Raw genomic sequence first — 21,256 nt, 5'->3', positions numbered from 1 at the left:
CTGTCAGAGCACCTTTGTAGCCTTCTCGGGACCTGTTCCAATCTGTTTTCTTTTATTAGATGCTTAAAAATAAGAGATTGTTATATATAATTGCAACCTTACCTGACAATCATCTACTTTGGTTCTGACCACTCCATTCATGTACTGTTTGTCCAGTGAGGGAGTAATCCCAAAACTGTTTCCCATACAGAGACTTTCACTCTTCCCATCAGGATAGCTGATTTCTACTGTGCCATTTAAAATAACATACCAAGAATCAAGCTAGAGAAAGAAAGAAAAAAAAAAATAATAAGTGAAGCTATTTCAACAGCTTTGTAAGCTCTTATCTCAGAAAGGCTCATTCTTGTAGCCTCCAGTTTGTTGACACCACCTCTCTGCAACATTTAATTCACCAAAACTGCACTGCAAGGCAAGAGATGGAGATTGAAACAGGAATGCTTTTCAGCTTTCTTCATTCACTTCAAAACTGATTCTGGAGGGAGAAACACTGACTAATAGATTGCTTTCTTAGTAAGAAGGCTAATTGCCATTATATATTTGTACCATTTAGTGAGAATGAGCATTCTTTCTCTGGGTACCCATTTAGTCACTACCAGAGATGAGTCTACCTCACCCCTTCTTGGAGGGATGAACAGCAAATGCCATTCCAGATGTCTTGATCCAAGCAGGAAGAGAGATTTCAGGACAGGGATTCAGGGCACCTATGGTGGGGAGCCTGACTACTGATTTAAAACTTCTTCTGGAAGCAGGGACTTACTTCCTGGCCGTCTTCAAGTATGATGGCTCCTGCTTGCTCGACGACTTCAAATATCATCACTGAGCACAGCTCTCTCCTCACAGACATGGTCATGTTCGCAAAGGCAGGGAGCTGATGCATGAATTCCAGTAATTGTTCTGTTGGACAAAGGAAACACGGGTATGATGACTGCAAGGGTTTCCAAGGACTCCTTACCCTCCACAAGTGTATTAAACTTCAGTTAAATTAATTTGAAATTCTTCAGTGGTGTTACACTTCCCATTAGTGCCTGTGTGCACTTTGTCATCAACAGCCAGAACTCAGCTCCACAGCCTTGCTGGTGTTCTGATTGACTCTCAGAGCAGCAGTCTAGCTAAGAGTAAAAGCACTTCAGCTTCAAACATTTAGAAAAATTAAAAATACCCCTAGGTACAGTAATTATAAGCTAGACAGGAGCATGAAATGATTTTCCACTGTTCAGAGACGCAACCTGAAGTACGGCAGAAAGCAAATTTTGCTATTGAAATTCATGCCAATTTCTAGTTAAACACTGCAGTAAATTATCTTAATTTTAACTGTTTTGCAGCTTACAGTTAAGTATACCTATATTCAGTAATAGTATGTTCTCTTTGCTACTTAATAACTACTTCAACAGTTTCAGGCAGTCAGAATTACTTTGCTACATGTCCCATTACATCAATGCATACTATGACTGTAAAACCTCACATCTTAAGCATCACAAAGACTGTTGTTCAAAATACTTCAATTCTCAGAACAAATACTCTCTCAGATAGTAAGAGAAGACATCATTCAATCAAGAGCATCAACAGAGCAAAATGAGAAATCATTCAATTATTAAGATAAACATTGAACATTAACTCATTAAACAGTTTTTGGTTATGCTTCTCTTACAGATGTTATATGAAGTAGCCCTATGTAAATTTTACTACTGTATTTTTCCTCCTCACCAATGTCATCATCAGTTTTATCTGCAGGCTCCTTCTCAAGGCACTCTCGGACAACATCTCGCCCTAGAAGTGGATCAGAAGTTCTGTCAATATCTTCATCCTCCTCCTCCTCTTCATCTTCAGAGTCTACAGGTGCCTCCGGAAGACCCGTTAAATCAACATCTCCCATCTCACTTTCTGTAGCCTACAAAGAAAATGTCAATCAGATAGAGAGTTCAATGTCCTCAGATCAATGATTTATGGCCTGAGGTAGCTAATAAAAATTAAATTCTGTGACCAGCAAGTCTAACCAGAATCTCTAACAGCTCCCTTTCTGAACACTGAGGAAAACATGCTGAAATCTACTAGAGTCTCATTTTACAGCATTTATTCTCTCTTTCTTGTGAATTCATGTGACATTGTTTTTTCACCATTTGAGTCTATAGTATTAACAAAATAATAATATAGTTTAGTAATATCATTGGTTACCCAATGCCTGTGGACACATTTCTACTGTCAGCAATAGACATCAACATAGACATCACCCTGAGCAGACCAACAAGACAATGGCCAAAGAGAACAAAATACCAGCAACAAAAAGCAGAATCATTTGGAATCATTTGCACTAATTCCTTATGTACTGTTTAAATGATGTAATGGCATGAAAATAAATTTCCAAACAGATGGAAGGGAGGAAAAAAGTAGTTTCAAATTCTCAGCTTCTACAGAGTACTTGCTCAGTCACTTTTTTTAAAGCTTAAGCCAGAATGCAAATCATTTTTCTGTTTAAATTCAGAAATTTGAACAACAAGATGTGTCACTGAAAAGTATAAGGCAATTATATAGAAACTTGCAGAAAATTGAGTTTGTTTTTAAATGAGCAGATTTACAACACTCACTTTCACTTTGAAGAAATCCTTGAGATTTTACAAAAACACTGAGCTAAGGCATCAAGTACCCTGCATGTTCACAAGACATCCAAAATAAAGGATGAATTTGAACACTGTAATGGGGCAGGGCACAGCTTCTCTGGACAACCTGTACCAGTGTCTCAAAACCCTCACAGGCAAGATTTTCCTCCCTGTACCCAAGTTACATCCACATTTTGTCCTTGTCACTACAGGACACGTTAAAAAGTCTTTCTAATAAATCTGCTTTAAGTCTTGACAGAGTGCAGTCAGGTATCCCTGAGGCCTTAATCCCTTTTCTCCAGTCTCTGGAGGCTTCACATGACTGCCACGACTGCCAGATGGAGAGTGCATCCACAGTGCCATCAGCCAAATCTCTCAGGACCCTGCCATGCCCTGCCTTGGGACCCCTGGACCTGTGCACGTTCAGATCCTCAGCTGCTCTCAAACACAACCTTCTCTTCCCATGGCAAGGACTTTGTTCCCCTAGTCCCTGGCTTGATGTCCGGAGTGTGGAGAGATGTGCAAAGAGCAACCTGTGCAAACTGAGACAAAAACTGCTGAGTGCCTCAGCCTTCTCCATGCCATCAGTTCTCCTGCCTTATTTACTGGGGGAGTGAAGCACAATTTCTATCTGGTTTTTTGGGGTTTTGTATTTTTTGACTAATGTACCTGTAGAAGCCCTTCTGGTTTTTGTCACATGCCCTGCCAAATCCAACTCCAATTGAGCCTCACCCTTCCTGATCCCAACCCTACACTAGGGCAGCGTTCCTATATTCCTCCCAGGACACATGTCCCTGATTCCACTATGCATTTGCTGCTTGTGCTTCATTTTCACCAGAAGGTCCTTACTTGGTCACTGCTCTCCTGCTCAATATTCATTTTAAGTGATTTAATCTCACCAGACTGCACTGGCTCTATCTCCCTACACACTCCATGCTGATGTGAGCCCCAATACCTGCATAGAGGAACAGCTTTGTCATCCTACACCAGAAAAAAAATACTGGGGTTTAAATATAATCTTGGGCCTTGGAGCTCGTCCTCATTTTGATAATTAGCCAGCAAACCTAATAAATAAAGCTTAAACGATTTTTAAAAATCTACTTCTTTCAGAGAAGGCTAACAATATAGAGAGGGTTAAATCTGTTTTACATTACATCACTTTATTGGCTTCTGTAGCTCACATTAACAGTTTTGGAATTAAGCCCAAGCGCAAATTGTACTTGGAGAGTCTCAGCAGCACATGATCAGTACAGCATTTTATTCGAGGACCTTTCTAGCATTTCTTCATCTAAACAGTCACAATTTATACCAACTTCTCCATGCTATGACAAACAGCAGCACCAATCCTCACTTTGATACACCCATGCTAAACAAGGAAAACTGAGGCTACAGGTTCTGCCAAATTTTTTATATCCTATATAGGAAAATAGACAAATCAACTCCTTTCTTGAGAGATAAGTTATGTTTTGATCAAACTATGGAATAGGAGCAGGTCCTCCAACTGTGTTTCAAAGATTCTGTGCAGATGGTGACAGAATGCTGGCAGGTCAGTGCTGGAAGAACAGGAAGGATTTCACTCATAAAGCCATCTGCAGAAGTAGCTGCTCATCCCAACCACAATGCTCCAGCTGTTTCCATTATCAAATATAAAAATCAATCCTTACACAAACATTTGTGAACTACTGATGTACTACATCAGTACTGATGTACTACAAAATGAAACCTGAAGCTGCAATCCTCAAATCTCACACAAATATGGATTTCCAGAATCAGGTCCATGACACAAGGGTATCTACTGAAATACACATCCTTGATAAATATTTTATAGATAATCTATTTTAATATCAAAGCCTTAACCACAATTGGAATTATTGCTGGACAATGATGTTGCTGCCCACAAAGACTACATACTCCCAAAGTGATAAATGAAGGATTTTGAAAGAAGTGAAAGGAGAGAGAACTGACAGAAATAAACAGGCAGGAGAAAATTTATGCAAACTGGTTGGTCACTAAGAGAAGATGATTGCCAGGTATCGATACAAGAAACTCATTTCTGAGAGCAGAGGTGAGACCCCGTCCAACCACATCTGAAGAGACAACCTGGATTCCCTGCGGGTCTCCGGCTGGGCACCTTAGACCTTGTCCCATAAAAGGGTAAAGAAAGATGTTTCTCCTGTGTAATACCTGTTCAATTCTTTTTCCCTGAGGACCCCTGTAACAGGTCAAAGCAGTTGTACAAGGTTGCTTTTCAACTGCTGTATGCACAACCAAACAGCTTCCCCTACTTCCAGCTGAAGATCACAGTTCTGTAATTAAACGTACTTTCAGAAAGGGATTGAAAGAAAAAGAATAAAAACTTTTAAATCCCCTTCAAGCAAGAAGTTACTTTAAAAATTGTAGGGAATAACTTACTTTTTCTTTCTATAATTAAAAAAGGTCTGCAGCACAACAGAAAGACACCTGCTCTGCAGTATTCCAAGCAAGCTGGCATTTACAACACATACATTTGGACATTTTGGTGTCCATGTTTCAGACACCAAAACACTGAAATCTCCAACAGGGAATAGCAACAGTATAGGACAAGAAAGAAAACCATAAATTTTCATCACTTTTTGCAACTAACTCAGGATTTAACACAATGTCTCCACAGCAGAGCTTACAGGCAGGAATCCTCTTCTGCTGATCTCACCTTAAGCATTACGTTCATCATTTCCTGTTTAAGTGGAAATGGGCTTTATTCTGGACTGAGAGGCAGCTGGACGAAGTGAAACTTCATTTCAACACTATTGATGAATGCAGTGTACACAGATGAAGAGAAAATCTTTACATCTCTTAATAAAACATTGTTTCATTCTTTGGTTCTACCATTCTAATCATGTTTTCCAATTCTAGAATGAAGTTTGTACTACTTACTGTAAAAATTAATGTTAAGATACCATTAATTCAAAAGGTCATTTCAAGCCTACATTAATCAAAAGTATTCAGAATACTAGTGACACTAATGATATTTCTAAAGAGTTTGGCATGTGAAGCTTGGCATGATACATGTGAAGCTGACTGCAAAAGCAAAGCATCTTTTTCAAACACTTTATGAAAAGCTGTATTTTGCTGTACCAAAAATGCTTTCAATCACTGATTCAATACATCACACTCAAAATGTAGGTTTATTACATACTGAAGATATTCTCTACCTTCATAATGTGTCGAATATTTGGGGGAAAACACTTTTTCTTTTTTGTGATTTCAAAATCTATCTATATTGATGTGTTGCTGCAATATAATGCTGTGTTAAATACTGTGCAATGGCATTATTACACAACATCTAACTATTACTAAGCAGTATCTAGTGATCACTTATAGATTTGTGACAAACAGTAAGAGAATTCTCCAACACTAACTGTTACAGCTACTGCAATAAACACATAAAATACATAAATGCACATAAAATACATCTTCTATCAGGTTACTATTTGCACATTAGACATATGAGAACGAGATACTAAAAATTCGCTAAAATATTAAGGGGGAGAAAATCACTGTGGGTTGTTGAGGATTTTCCCCCCTCATGCCGTGTCTGTAGAATGACTTCTCTTCACCCACAGCTTATCAAATGCTTGATTCTCTAATGCTATCTCTCACAGGTAATGTCACTGGAGCTCTGATCATACATGGCTGTGGAATTATCTTGCAGGATCTCACTCATCAGTGATGAACAGTGGTGACCTGCCTCAGCATCAACTTGGCCAGCCAGGAATTCTCTAACAGATGTCCTTATTTCCTTCAGGATGCAAAACCACACAGGTGAATGTCAGTGAAAAGGAAATTCTTACCTGAAAAGTCCTAACTCCTAAAAATTAATATAAAATCTGCAGTCATTTTCACATTAATTATTCCTTAGTGTACAAAATACCTAGCACCACGGTTTATTTGCTACAGTGTATAGAAATATGTTACTCCATCATTTCTTTTATTTATATAATTTTTATTTGTTTAGCAATTATGCTCTTTTGTCATTTACAGATGAGTAGATATAAGGCAATTAGCAACACAAGATAAGGAGTATTCACTTATTACAAGATACCATTGCTAGAGTGATATCTTTGTTATCAATAATATATTTTAAGTGCTTTTCACTTTGAGCAACCTCTCCAAACTACTCAGGCAGGCAACTCAAGCACCCTGCTGTTATGGCCTTGCAGTGCCTTTTCAAGTGCCAGTGCCCATGCAGCTGTGGGATCTGTGGCACTCTCAGCCCTAACTCTGGGCCTAATGGCAGCTTGTCCTGGGGCTGAGGTCCCCATCACCATGGCTGGTCCAGATCAGGAAGATGCAGGAGCAGCAATGTTGTGGTCCTGCTGCAATTACCTTGGCAGGCCTTTTCCAGCCCCAGTGCTCCTGGAGCTGTTGCCTCTTGGACTCCCTCAACCCCAACCCTAACACTGACCCCAACCCATACCCTAATCAATATTATGGGTTTTCCAGATCAGAAAGATGTAGGAGCAGCAATGTTGGGGCCCTGCCAGGATTGCTCTGGCAGGCCTTTTCCAGCCCCAGTGCTCCTGGAGCTGTAGGCTCTTGGACTCTCTCAATCCTAACCCTAAGCTAACATCAATTCTGACGTAGTCTTGATTCAGAAAAAAAAAAAAAAAAAAAAAAAAAAAAAAAAAAAAAAAAAAAAAGAGTAAAAATAATCAAGATACAAAACACCATCTTCCAGCACAGCCTCTCAGAAATAAGAGAATTCATGGAGCATCTTGGAGAGACTCTCTCAGGGATGCCAGCTACTCCTGATCTAGCTGCCAGCAAGCAAATCTAAACAAGTAGTAAGATTATACATTAAATAGGACAAAAATGCAGAGACACTTTTAGTGTTCTAAAGTAATTTTTGCTTCAATGTCTTATTTTTCAAGTTCCCTAAGCAATATATTGCTGTAAATAGGTATCATTAATCTGTTTCCAGTATAGAAATAATATCCAGGCAGCAGATAAGGGAAAGGAACAGGTGTCTAAAATCAAGTTACACCTACACCATGCTCCACAACTGCTGTATACTCTGTATTGTGGTCAGACTGCAACTTGGAAGTGGAAAAGCTGTGATCAATACTGATCAATACAAATCCAAGCTGAGCCTCCTCATCAATCAGAGCATAAACACCCATGAAATGAGCTCTGCGATTTGACACAAGACAGGTAACTTATTAAGTGTATTATCAGTAAACAAATGAAGCTATCTCTGGCTTTCAGCCAACTTCTGCTCTCCGGAAGCCACACTAGAATTTCCACAGTCAATTAGTGCAAAGTGGGTTTATTACCACACTTTTGTTTGCAGAACTGAACATCTGCTATTAGTAATAAATATAAATAATCAAGGACAGTATTGGAAACACCAGGCTGATTTTGAGAGATTTGTTCCATTTCGGAAAGGAAAATGATCCCATGAATCAACAAACGTTACTGTTAAAAGCCACAGCATACCTGGTGGTACAGAAAGATGTGAAAAGAAACAAAAAGAGCTTTACAAGTAGCAGTTTGTTGCATTTCTGTGTCTGTGGGAGTGATGAGCCCCATGGGCAGTGCAGGGATAGGTGGAAGCATCAAGAGGGTTTTACCCAGTCTTGGATAAAGGGTCACTCTTCCTGTTTATGGAATAGTTTTAACATCGAGGAAGGAAAACTATGAAACCAAAGCAGTCTTACCTGATAAATATCAGACAGGCTGCTGCTCCCAGAGTCACTGGCAATGCTACATCCTGACTGGCTTGAAGGGACATGCGTCACCTGGGGATGAGGATTGTCCGTGAGATGCATCTTGGTAAGGTCAGCTGGAAGCTGAAAATAAAATTAATTTGGGGAAAGGCGGAAAAAAGAAAGGAAAACAAGACGTGTAAGTCTGATTTGAAGACAAAGTTTTTCATAAAACTCTGGTTACACATTTAAATTTGTATCTGAATTGTTGGATTATTGAATTAAAATCTAATAGAATTTGAACCTGTAACTTGACATACATTTTGAGAAAAAGCTAGTTCAGACTAAGCTGACCCAATCATACTTCACATTTCATAAAACCGATGGAAAACAATGCACCTTTCTATACAACAAAGGTCTGGTATATTTACAGCTAAATGACATACCCCAAGATAACAAATATATGATGCTGGCCAAACAGCACACAGTATTTAACTTTAGCTGACATTGCAATCCATTATGAAGAAGCAAAATTCCTCCTTATAAGTTCAATTTATGCACCTTATTTCAGGAATAACCTTTAGAAAATACCAGTGTAGAACAAAAAAATAATGTAATATAAATAAAACATTTGGTCTATAAAGGGCTTCACATTTTCTTTAAAGAAATGAGTACACAGAAAGAATATTATGCATTTTGGCCACAGCTATGCACAACAGCACCCCTATTTTATCAATCTATCTGTAAATGAACACACATGCAGATATCTAAATTTGAGTGCATTATTCAAGTTCACAAACATATTCTTTCTACTGAAAAAAAAACAGCAATAGCTTTTAAAGACTCAGAACTGCATGGGATACTGTCAAATGAATAGTCCTTTAATTCAGCTGCTTGTTTATTTTTTGTCATATATACTTATTTTTAAAATATTAAATTATTAAAATTTAATATTTAAATTTTTTTTAAATTATACTCAACTAGTCCCAATGACATTCTCACTGGCAATCACTACTCAAACACAACAACCAATATGGGCTATGAAAGAAAACATTACTCTTCCTCACTGTCCTGAATTTTACCTTATTCTAGCCTTGTTTTTTCCTAACAAAAGAAAGTATAAAATACCCAACCAGTAAATTCATATCTATGGTCACAAGAAAAGGAGAAAGTCTGAAAAGCAAAAGATTGCTAAAATCCCACAAAAAATCCCATTCAAGCAGTAGGGGGAAGAAAGGGGGTTGGCAGAATGAGGGTTAGGGAACTTAAGTTGTGATGAACTTGATCTATATACAAAGGAAACACAACACTTTAAAGCCTATGTTTAGCCACCAGGAAAAGTTTTACAGCCTGAAAATACCTATTTTCAGGATTTGAGAACAGCAAAAAGGTCAAGGCACTCGGGTGACAAAATTCAATCCAGTGGCCGACAGGCAGCCTCTCTGTCCGCACACGGGAAGAGCTGATTTACACCTCTCAACTGCAAGTGTGCAACAGTGAAGCTGAGATTTCATTCTGATTTGATTCTGGTCCGGAGCTGGTTACTCCTGGAATCCCAGTGGCACACTGCCTACAGAGCCCATTTCTGTGCCCCACACAGAAGAGCACTCTGCAGGCTCTGCCCAGCAGGCACGGCGCAGGAAGCAGCACATCCTCCTCCTGGAGCCTCGGACGCCTGCTCGCGGCTTCAGGCACCGACATTTCACCGATGACACCTGCGGTGTGGATGCAGGAGGCTCGGTGCTGTGGCAGCACTCGGGGAGCAGCCTGTGCTGCAGGGTGACCCTGCTCCTGGAGCACCCTGCAGTGCCCCCAGCCACGACCCCAGAGCCACAACCCAACAGGTCAGAGCATCACTTCCCAGGGAGGTCGCATCCACCAGCACTGTGGCACTCGCTGGCAAATGGACAGGGCAAGGCAGCTGGCAGCTGCTGAAACGCTGAAGGGCAGTGGAAGTGAAAATCCAGGAGTTTTAGGAAATTACAGAACAAATTAGCCCACACAGATTCACTGGCTCTAGCTTAAAGACCACAGGTTTGCTGCAAACTCTTCAGGCTGTCCCCACCTTTACAACCTCCCCATTCCAACAAGCAGCTCTGACTTCAGCTTCAATCTTCAATCTTTTTGTCCATGATCAAATCCAATGCTGACTGTGGTAACACAGACATAAGGAAATCTAATTTAAGCTCCCTTCTATCCAGATTCTCAAACCTTCAAAACAGCTCCAGTAAAACAGTGAGCAGGACCAAGAGCAGAACCAATTCTGCAGGATTTCCCAGGAGAACAATGGCAGGTGCTGCTCTTTACCAATAACTGGTCTGTTAAAGCCTGTTCTGGCTCAGACATCCCAGCACCCACACAAATGCACTGCCACATACAGATTGTCTTCTCTAATTTATGTGAGATTTTAAGATTCTTGTGATGAACACTGTTTTCCATACCTAGACAGAGAAGTGGGGCTCCACCTGGCCTAGTGGAAGGGGTCCCTTGGGACAAGAGGAGCTTTTAGGTCCCTCCCAACACAAACCATTCTGTGATTCTGTAATTCTAAGTACTGATGAAACAAGACATGGCTCTCAAAATAAACAGGTTGTGCATATATTTTGTGTGTCATTTTCACAAAAACCCACTGATGATCAAAGCACTGCCAGCTTTCCCAAAGGAGTATTTCTGAACAACTAATTAATCAAAACTGCTCTTCAATCCCCTCACCAGGACTCCCCTTCACTTCCATCACCTATGAAGCACATGGGTATTTATGATGCTTCTGCTGGACACTGCAATATATTCTTGCAAAAAAACATTTAATGCAAGTTAGATGCAAGGAAACATTGCAGCATCTCTTTAAATTTGAGAGAGAGATAAGGTTTATTTGAGACAAGTGACCTTTAAAGTACTGCTTGCCACTCTACTCAATCTCCCAAAATAAATCACAGCTTCTGTCTTTTGTATGTCATTTTTATTACCCAAAGTGATTGTTCTTTCTTGCAGAGCTCACCAGGCAGCAAGATACAGAGAGGATGTTTCTGTACCAACATGACAGCGGACACAGGAAGCTCTTGCTGGTTGTGGCTGGGAGGTTGCTGCAAGTGACATAAAATTGTCTTAACTATTGGTGACTATGACTTTTTTTCTGAAACTTAGAAACTCTTGTTACAAGAGCATGAGTATCTTGAAAAATCCTGTGCTGGGAAACAAGGTCCACATAGCAATGTTCAACTATGCCCATATTAGATGCTTTTGGATGCAGATGTTTAGTTTTCAGTATCTTCTGGCTAACTATGTGCCCCAGCACCCCCAGACAGGAAAACCACAAACATCCACAACATTCTGATAGACACTCCAACAGACTACTTAGTTGCCACTTGAAACCACAACAATTTCATTTTTTCACAAGAAGGGATAATCTGGAATTGTAATATGAGTGCATCTGACATGCTGGCACAGCCTGTCCCTGCATCAGTGCCAGCACATCCTTGTGACTGACCTTTCCCAACAAAGGGATATTTAGGAACAACCCCCCCGTTGAAATGCCACACTGCAATTCAGAACTGTACCAGAAAGAAAGTTAAGAAAATAGAAGTTACCATTGGCACAGCCACCTACAGCTCTGCACCCCCTCTGAGTCAGGAAAACACAGCTGGTGATTACACCAAAAAATACTGGATCAAAAGGGAATTTTTAAAGCGATATTGCAAACTGCAAGACGAAAAAGGAGAGAAAAAAAAGACTAAATCCTTCAGAAGCTCATCCTAAAGGTAGCATCAGCCTGCCATGCCACACCAACCCAGAAGCACCAGCAGCTTGGACATGTTTTTGTTGAAGGAATTTGAAATTTTGGAAGAGGGTTCACAGGCTGATCTCATTTGCCAGTCACCTCAGCAGGAAAGAGAGGAGGTGGCAGGAGAGGACATGGGAGTGTAAAAGCCAGCACTGAGTAACACGTATTAAAAAATGAGATGCACAAAATACTGAACTCTCCCCAGACCAGCCTTGAAAACCTGAGGTGAAGACTCCAAAGGCCCACCAGGAGTTTGGTTTTTCCATCAATTTCATGGGTGCAGCCACGTAGCACCAATGCAAGAGGAAGCAGAAACCCCAAAAAACTGCAAGATCCAAACCTGTCCTTTCTCCTATTACATAATACAAAGCTTACTTAAAAGGAGCGTTTTATTTATTATTTCTGTTTGGTTGGTTTTTTAACAGACATCAGGACATCTTGGTTTTATACAGAATTACTGACTTTCTAAAAGTAGTTTGGTAACAAGAGCAGACTAATGATGTGATGGTTTCTCCCTGAGACAGCTGATGTTTCCCACTGTTCTCCAGCAAGAACAGTATAAAGTTTAACAAAGGTGAGTACAAGACACCAAGTCTCATGTCTGTAATTTTGAAATTAATTGGAGTGTAAGCTCTGATCCATGGCACAACTCACAGGCCAGCAGACCAAGGACACTGCGTCTGCAGTGACATTTACTTCCCACGTAAACAGCATTTACTCTCAGCAGTGAAGTCACACAGAATACTTGGGAATTAAATTAAAACCTAATTTTGCTGTAACAGACTTTCAAGATTGCACATGCTCTGTCCAGCAGAGCAAATGACGTGACCTTTGACGAGATGATCGCCCATCAACTCATCTGAAAAGGACACTGAAAGTGATGGTCAGCCTGAGGACAACCTCCCTTCATGTGCTCCTTATGAAGGGTTTGCTAAAAATAAAGGCTATAGAAAGCCATTGCAGTGTTTAAATAGAGAGAAAGGTAACCACAGAAGTCACAAGTTAATTTTTGTCACAGACTGGTCAAACTGAGACATTTTTTCTTTTCTATTTCCCTTTTTTTTTTTTCACGGAAAGAAATCAGTAGAACCTCTATTGGCAGAAACCATGCTCTTCATCCTTTATTTCCATTGTGATTTACTTTAGGATTTGTTGATATCTTTGCCCTAAGGAAAAGCCAGTTTGTGCCTTTGTGCTACAACTTTTGAAAATAAGTATCAGTGTTTACTGTTACACTTTGGATAATCAAAATACACATGCTGAAAAGGCACAGGCAATATGAATTTGCAAAACAGTCTTGACAGAGGGACACAAGACCTATGAGTTATCTTTTCCCATGTGTAAAAGCTTCATTGCTGTGTTTTAACCTGAAGTAAATTGTATATTTATCTAACATGTTCAGAAAGATCCCACAATAAGGACAGTGGCCAAAGGACACATCATGAGGATAAAAACTAATAAAGGAAACACAATCCACTGAACTCTTCTGGTCCATTCCAAATTCAAATTAATGGAAAGAAAATGGGCAATAAAGAATGAAAAGGCTTGCCCCTTTTTAATACTCCTTGATAGCAAAGTTTTTTATCAGTTTTTCTAGGAGCCCATATGGATGTTTACAACCAATCGATGCAGTCTGGACACAGCAGAAGCATCAGCCTCTGAGAGAACAGTCTGTCCTTTTCCAGGTTGTATAAGCAAATTTTCTGTCCTTGGTTTTACAGACTGTCAGTAACCTTCTACCTTATTTGCTTTTCTGAAGTTGCCTGAAATGTTGCCAGCAAGACTAATATTCAGAAACAACACAGGAGTTATTTTCCATAAAACACCCGAGGACAAGCACAGAGCAGCCCTGCAGTGTCAGGGCACACATACAGCTGCTGGGTCACTGTAAAACCCCCAACTCAGCCACCTCACTGTGAAAACCAGCTCTACAAGACAAACAGTCCCATTTTTAAGGCACATTTATTGAGAATTTTGTTTATTTAGGTTTTCCATTAAGCGGTTTTCACTGTTGTAAGCTGGAACCTATTAACACATGCTCGGAGCATTAACTGGGATGACACTGGGTAACCTCTGAGCCTTAGGAAACACTCCTGCTCAGCCTCCATCATACCCAAATGGTTTGAGGAGAGCAATTTTCCTTTCTCAGATGACACAGAAAGCCTGGACTGTCACAAGAAGCCAGTTTAAAAAAAAATCAAGTATGTTTGCCTTAAGTCTTAAAAATTAAACCAAACTGCCAAACTAAAAAGACCATATAATCAAAGAGCTGAACAGGACCCCAGCCCTCTGAAACAGGACTTCTCCAGCTCCCACCTCTCCCCTTTCAGTGACTGTATCCTTCAAGTCCCTCCAAACACCATTTTCTTTTTTATACTCTTGATTCAACACCTTTCATACCTTTAATATTGCACTAGAACTTCAGCAAATTCTACATTCCACCATCTTACTGGCAAGTTGCTTTGATGGTCTCACTACATGCTTCTGTTTCCATTATCAGCTTGTTCATTTACACAAGATAACCAATTTATTTAATTCATTCTACTTTTCCTTTGTACAACCTACTGAAACAGGAGCAGCACTGCTCACTCCCACTGACAGCAGTCTCTCACCTGCAATTCCATCTAAGAAATTAAAAAGGAACAAACCTCCTGAATGTTTTTTCTTGGCATCAGTAAATTATTTTAATCATTTCATACATCCTGCCAGCAAATCAACAAGAAACCACTAAAACCCATGACTTCTCTGAAGTTATTCTGTAGAATTTTCAGTTATCTTTTTCACAAGGATTTGTATAAATTAACTCTGCTTTATATTAACCTTTTACATACAAGCTACAATTCTCCTCCAGTTCAAAATACACTTAGAGCTGTGTTAATGGGAGAGGAGAAAGTTGCTTCTCTGAGATACAAAGAGAGGCCATTTAGGTGTCCACAGAGAGAATAAGATGAGCCCAGCTGAATTACCCATGCTGACATCAGTCCACAGACTTAATGCAAACAAAAACATTTCCTCCTTGAAGACCACAGATGGTTCACCAGTGGCACAAAAAGAGATTTCTTCAGCTTTTTAAAAAGCACCAATGATGTCTGGGGAGTGAGGTTTTTGTTGTTTTTAAAACTAAGTGATGGCTCAAGCTTTTTACCCAACAGGTCCAGATAAAACCCTGTACCCTTCAATAGCACGATGCAAAAAATCTCAGTGCCTATCCAACTACACAAACTTCACGACAATATTTATTTCAATGTTTCAATTCACTATCTACAGCATCTATTCCTGGTTTTATCAATACTACACACATGAAACTCAAAGAAATAAGGACCAAGTTGACATCATTCATGGCAGCCTTGCAGTGCCTCAAAAACTATTCCCGAAGCCTTCCTAAAATATCTCCAGGCTTACAATAAGGTAAAAAAAAACCACACACATAACATACAAAAACCATCTGGAAGAATTAATAATCCCTAGAGGCTGTTTATTGCCTCTGGTAGTCAAGAGCTTTTTGGTCTTTGTGGCTCATATAGCACATAGAAATTAAAATTCTCTGAAGTATTACATTTCCTTAGTTACAATAAGGTGACATGAGGACAGAATTTCAAACTATATTCTGGTGTTGCCTTAAACCACACATGTAATGCAATTTTAATTCGGTTTTCATATCTCTAAATTATAGATTACTACTATGCCTTAACTCACGATAATGCTAAGTGTCTGACACGCAAACATCTCAGCCCTGGAGAAGAAGTGGGTCTGAAAATTCACCCACAAAAAACTGTACCAGTATTGGTGGGAGCTCCATTATAAAGGGAATATCCATCAAGTAAACATAATTGATGGTTGCAAAAAATGAAGATCAACTCTTCTCTGGTCTATTCACAAAGTAACATTTTCAAAAACGTCAACACTTGTATTTTTGTTATTTTGAATATGGAACAAGAATGTTCAAAAAGACTTATTTTACTCCAAATTTTACCCTTTGTTCTCACCACTGAAAATTAATACAATAGTAAAAAATGCCTTGTGTAAATAATTACAGTAGAAAACAAAGTGTGACAGGGACTAGTGATGGTCCGAGTTCTACAAGGAGCCCAGAAACTCCAGCAGCCACCAGCAGCCTGACGTTTGGGAACCCTCATCCTAAGCCAGTACAGCAGGGCACATAAAATTCCACATCTACATCGACCTTCATTGACTAAATAATTCACCAACTGCTAGCTGCACAGATTGGTAAAATACAGCAGGATGACAATCCCTCTTTACACATCCTCAGGCTGCTACAGCCCCACGTCACAGTGCTGACATGCAGGTGACAATCAGCTCCGGGGATGCACCGAGCAGGGCTCCAAGGACACGGGAGCACAGCAAGGCTGGCAGCACCACCTCTGAGCCAGGAGCTGTGTAAAGAGGCTCTCGGATACTGTATGTGCAAAAAAAACCAAAGGAGCACTGGTCTTCCACTGGCGCTTCCACGTTTTTTTCTGTATTTGTCAAGAAAATGCATTCATGGAAGCGAGAGGGGCAGAAGAGGGTGGTCCCGACCTAGGCTGTAGCTGTAAGAATCAAAGTAGAACAATGTGTACTTGCACTTAACTTTAACATATTATACACCAGAGTATAAGAAAATCCAAGTTTTCTGGAGTAAATGGCCATATAGCTCATACTAAACCATTTTTATCTTAAACTATCAGGCAAAAAAAATGCATTTAGAAGTTTTACAAAAAGTATCCTGCAAGTGGTTACAGAAAACAGAGTTAAAAACTTGCATCTAAGTGTAAGAAAAATTGTCATTTGTCAGTCCAAGTCCTCACTCTCCAAGTGCTCAGGGATCATAGTACTGAGGAACCAAGAGACTGTGCTCCTACAAATAACATAGAGAATCAAAGCAATCCTTCTAAGCACTGGATGAAGGGGAAAAGTGTCAGAAAATATAGGGTAGGAGAGACCATGAATACTCTGAGGAGCTGGCTGAAACTCCAGAAATTCCAAAGAAGGCTAAACCATGCAGTCCTAAGTTCCCAGGAGGGAAGGGAACCATGAGGAGCCAGGAGAGGAGCTCAGAGAGCAGCCAAGCTCTGCCATGCTGAAAGCTGGGCTGGAGCTACAGGCACAGACAGACAGACTGGTGGGAAAGGCAGGTCCAAGGGGAAGAGAAAGACCTTATCAAAACGGACTGAAAAAATAAAGCAAAGGATCAGTTACTCTATTTGCTCTAAAAACATTTAAAATTCATACTACTAGGGCTACTTTTCATGTAAGCACGTTAGCAAAAATAAGGATGACTTTGAATCAAATCAAGGACACACTATCAAAGCTCTGTTTTTCTTCTGAGGAACTGAAATGAAATCTTTAATTGCATGAAGGTTTCAACTCAAGATCCTGGAGATCAAACTGATGCCCTTTGGAATCAGAAGATGAGGTTACACTGATTTTAGTTATGAATAACCAAAAATTGTATCACATGCCTCTGAGACAACACCAGAAATGGGAATGGGACTGAAAAATTATTCCAAGTCTTCTCCTCTAACCCAAACACAAACTTTTACAGAGCAAATGTATCATTATTATGCTTCACATTATTAGATTTTTATCTAAATAGCTGAAAGAGAAGAGCACAGAAGCCAGGAGAAAATAAATTACCGTCTACTGCCATAAGATAAGTTTCACATGCACCTGGGATCTTGAATTAAACTATTTTGCTTCAGGAAAAAAAAATTAAAAGCTTAAATGTTAATTCAAAAACTCTTATTTTCTATAAAAAGTACATTATCTCAAAAAGCATTCATTTTAAACATCCTCTATAGAAACATTATCCAATCACTCCATACTCCCCCCATCAGACCCTCATGCTTCACAAACACAGTAACTGTGGGTACATTCCAGGCTTGGAAAATTCTTAAGATGTGCATAAAATTCCTATTACAGAAGAACCCTCTACATCTAAAGCATTAAGTTTAGAGCTCTCCTTCATAGTGACTTCATGGCACAGTTACAGTTAAGAGTCCCATACCACAAAGTGCATCTCAGACAACTGAACAGAGAAACTTATGATCAGAATTACAAAGACAACCAATATCTTGCTGAAATGCTTGTGAATTATTTTTTTCTTTAAAATACTGCACTGGCATCACAGGAGTTTTGTTTAATGGAAGTTGAATGTCTCCTGTCCTTGCCAACAGAACCAGCCTGTGGAAAGAGATCTCCACCAACGCAACGCAAAGTCCTCTGTCTTCCCTCATCCTCTTCCAGAGCCACCGTGGCTCGACAGCTGGCACGGCTTTGATCACTGCTCACCACACTCCTCGCTGCTTATCATCCTCACCACGTTTCCTTACAAATGCCTGCATCTATTTATCTCATCTTCCACAGTCTATCATTCCAGCAAGGGCACAGTCCCCAGGGTAGAGACCATCCCTTACAAGGGGCAGTTCTGCCCTGCTGCTGGTTCCTCCAGATGCAAACAGCCATCATCTCCTCCTGCCGAGGGTGATCTCTCTCGGACACGTTTCAAATCATCAGCAGTCCTCAGAAATACGCTGACCTCCACAAGAACGTGCCTGAAAGGGCACTGCAGATACATGTTCACTGCTCTCTCCTTCTGTTCATCCTCCTTTTACAGCTCTTGATGCAGGGAAATGGAATGCATTGATTGCTTTACACAACTCTGCTCTGCACCTTTACTTTCAGAAACCAAAAGCCATGGAGTCTCTGGGGGATGAGGGTGAGTGCAGCACTAACCAGTGTGTGCTATGGGAGCTGCTGTGGACCAGGACTCAGAGACACCTTGTACTTGGAGAATGTCTTCCAGGTGTCCTAACGCTGGCTTCTGCTCCTCCACAGCCACACCAATTAACCTCCCTAGACTAAGGTTAACCTTCAGAAGTGCTCTACCTTCACAAAGCCTACCTTTATGATTAGTCATAAGAAATATGACTTCATCTTGCTCTGATTCAATCCATGGATCATGACACTGTCACATCCAGAACAGCTGTAATTACAACTGAGTCAACGGCCCATTTTCAGATTACTGTCCTACACCAGTTTAAAAGCAACTGATTAAAACTATTCTGGCACAGATCTATACAAATCTAAGTTCTAGTTTCAAAACACAAAATACTTGACATTTTCAAGTTAAACTTGAAACTTACATATTTAACTTACATATTTAAAATTCTGACATGACTTATTTTGCTGTATTATGTATTATTATAAAACACTTGTCATAGAAACAGATTCTTAGTACAAAGCTCAGTTAAAACCAAAATGGCACAAACTCAGCTCTGATTCAGCTCATCAGTTTGCTTAATTCTCCTCAGAGTTACCAAACAATATGAACAGATCCCTTCAAAAGTTTGGGGGGGGCTGTAGGAGTTTTGGGGGTCTTGTGAGTTTTTTCAGAATGGAATAAAAGTGCTTTATCTTTGTGGCTTTAAAGGTAAAGAACTGTTAGCTATGGACTGGAATGTAAAATCAGTTAATCAGTTCTCATAAGCCATTAGAAAAAAAAAAAAAGAAAAGAAAAACAAACTTTCCCCTTCCTAACATTTTATACCATTTCATTTATGAATAGTAACTGAGTGAATAAATGACTTGGATGGCAGAGCAGCAATCCACTGGATATTGTCCACAGAGCTGACACAGGGGTCAAAGAATTTTTTTTTATAATGTTATTATTTTACCCTTATGAAGCCCTTATTTGAGCACAGGCTTTTTTGTGGTTTCTCACTTCAGCCCAAACTCTGTGGAGAGTGCAATCCCAGCTGAAGTACCAAGGCAACTAAAGCATTCCCAGTTTTTAAGCAATATTACAACATTCAAACCTCCTTAGTAAGGGCAGTGCACATAAGTCAAGCTTGAGTAAACTCAGCCTTTCATAATTAATGTCTGCAGAGTAGGAAGGGAAGAAAGAGTCTGCATGTACACTGGGGCATGGATCATAACACAAACAGGCCAGGATTTTCCAGCAGGAACTCCAAGGTGAGGAGCTGCAATTACCTGTGTGAGCACACAGTGCCCAGCCACTCTCCAAGACCACAAGTACCTGCAGCTCCACTTCACCTGATGATGGGGTGGACTCAGCACATGTGAAACAGCCAAAATTCAGCCACACACCCACCCACACATCTCCACGCTGGTTTTGGCATCCACACAGGGAAACCCCACAGTCCAGAGCTTTCACCCCCCTATTTACCACGAGCTTCCCTTTACATCACACCAGACATAAAAACCAAACAGGGAAAATCAGCTTGGACAGGGAGTCCACACACCCAGCTGGCTTCTCCCTGTGCCTTTACACACCATCATGTCACTGAGACTCTAAACTTCTTGGGACCAAAGTCAAGAGCCATCTCCTGCTCCAAAGTCAATGCTGTATCTCACACTGACAGGCGCACAAGGCTTTTGCCCACTGCCTCCAAACACCAGAAAGTTGCATTGTCTTTTTTCTACCCAGTAAATACAAAATTATAATAAAGGAATAATAATGAATATCTGCCTGGCCCCAGATTTATAAGGCAATTCCTGTGTCTTAGGTGACTACTTCTTGGTAGTAGCCTTATTAAAATACCAGAAACTCAGCTAATTTTCTGATGGAGCATACCAAACAGTAACAGTCTCATAAATATTGTATTTTTTATTTCTTTAAAGGCTTTTATCTCAAGGTGGGTTTGCTCGAATGTTCTAGCTTTCATTATGCCACTTAAAAGAAACACCCTCCCCTCCCCAGTTTCACAGAAATACTGCATTCTCAGACACAAAAAATAACTGGAGTCCTTTAAAGCTAATTGTAATTACATAGTTCAGCTAAATAATTAACCAATTCCATGCTGCTGCACAAAGGAAACAAGCAGTACAGCTCCACACAGCTTGAAAATTAAAACATCAGTGGGTTTGGATACTAGTATTCTCAAGTTAGCAAAATATGCCAGCAGTTATAAAAATGTTACACTGCAATAATATTTATAGGGCTTCATAGATACTTCACGTTTATAGGCTAAAAAACAAGCTTAACACATTTCATAAGCAAAGGGCATTATTTTTATACTTGCTGGTAATTTTTAAGCTATTGGTACATAAAACAATTCCATGATGTCTAGGTCCCCCTTTCCTGTTTAGAAATGATTCTACAAAAATAGTTCATGCACAGCCAGGATTCCAGTACCTTCAACCCAGCATGCTGCTGGGATGAGAAGGGAACATGC

General features: G+C 40.0%; 1 protein-coding gene across 12 annotated transcripts in view; it reads right to left on the bottom strand.

Moving 5' to 3' along the window:
* Positions 1-21,256, bottom strand: part of RAPGEF6 (Rap guanine nucleotide exchange factor 6) — a 120,986-nt gene that overhangs the window by 39,491 nt on the left and 60,239 nt on the right. For all 12 annotated transcript variants that reach the window (XM_053990942.1, XM_053990951.1, XM_053990947.1 and 9 more), the window contains exons 7-10: positions 8,291-8,422; positions 1,705-1,888; positions 758-894; positions 103-261 (exon numbers count right to left, since the gene is read on the bottom strand). In XM_053990942.1, coding sequence (XP_053846917.1) covers positions 103-261; positions 758-894; positions 1,705-1,888; positions 8,291-8,422 — 612 coding nt within the window. The remainder of the gene's footprint in view (positions 1-102; positions 262-757; positions 895-1,704; positions 1,889-8,290; positions 8,423-21,256) is intronic.

This window comes from Vidua macroura, chromosome 15, assembly GCF_024509145.1.
Source record: "Vidua macroura isolate BioBank_ID:100142 chromosome 15, ASM2450914v1, whole genome shotgun sequence".
In the NCBI taxonomy this organism is placed as follows: Eukaryota; Metazoa; Chordata; class Aves; order Passeriformes; family Viduidae; genus Vidua; species Vidua macroura.
This window is presented reverse-complemented; position numbering and strand designations above follow the sequence as displayed.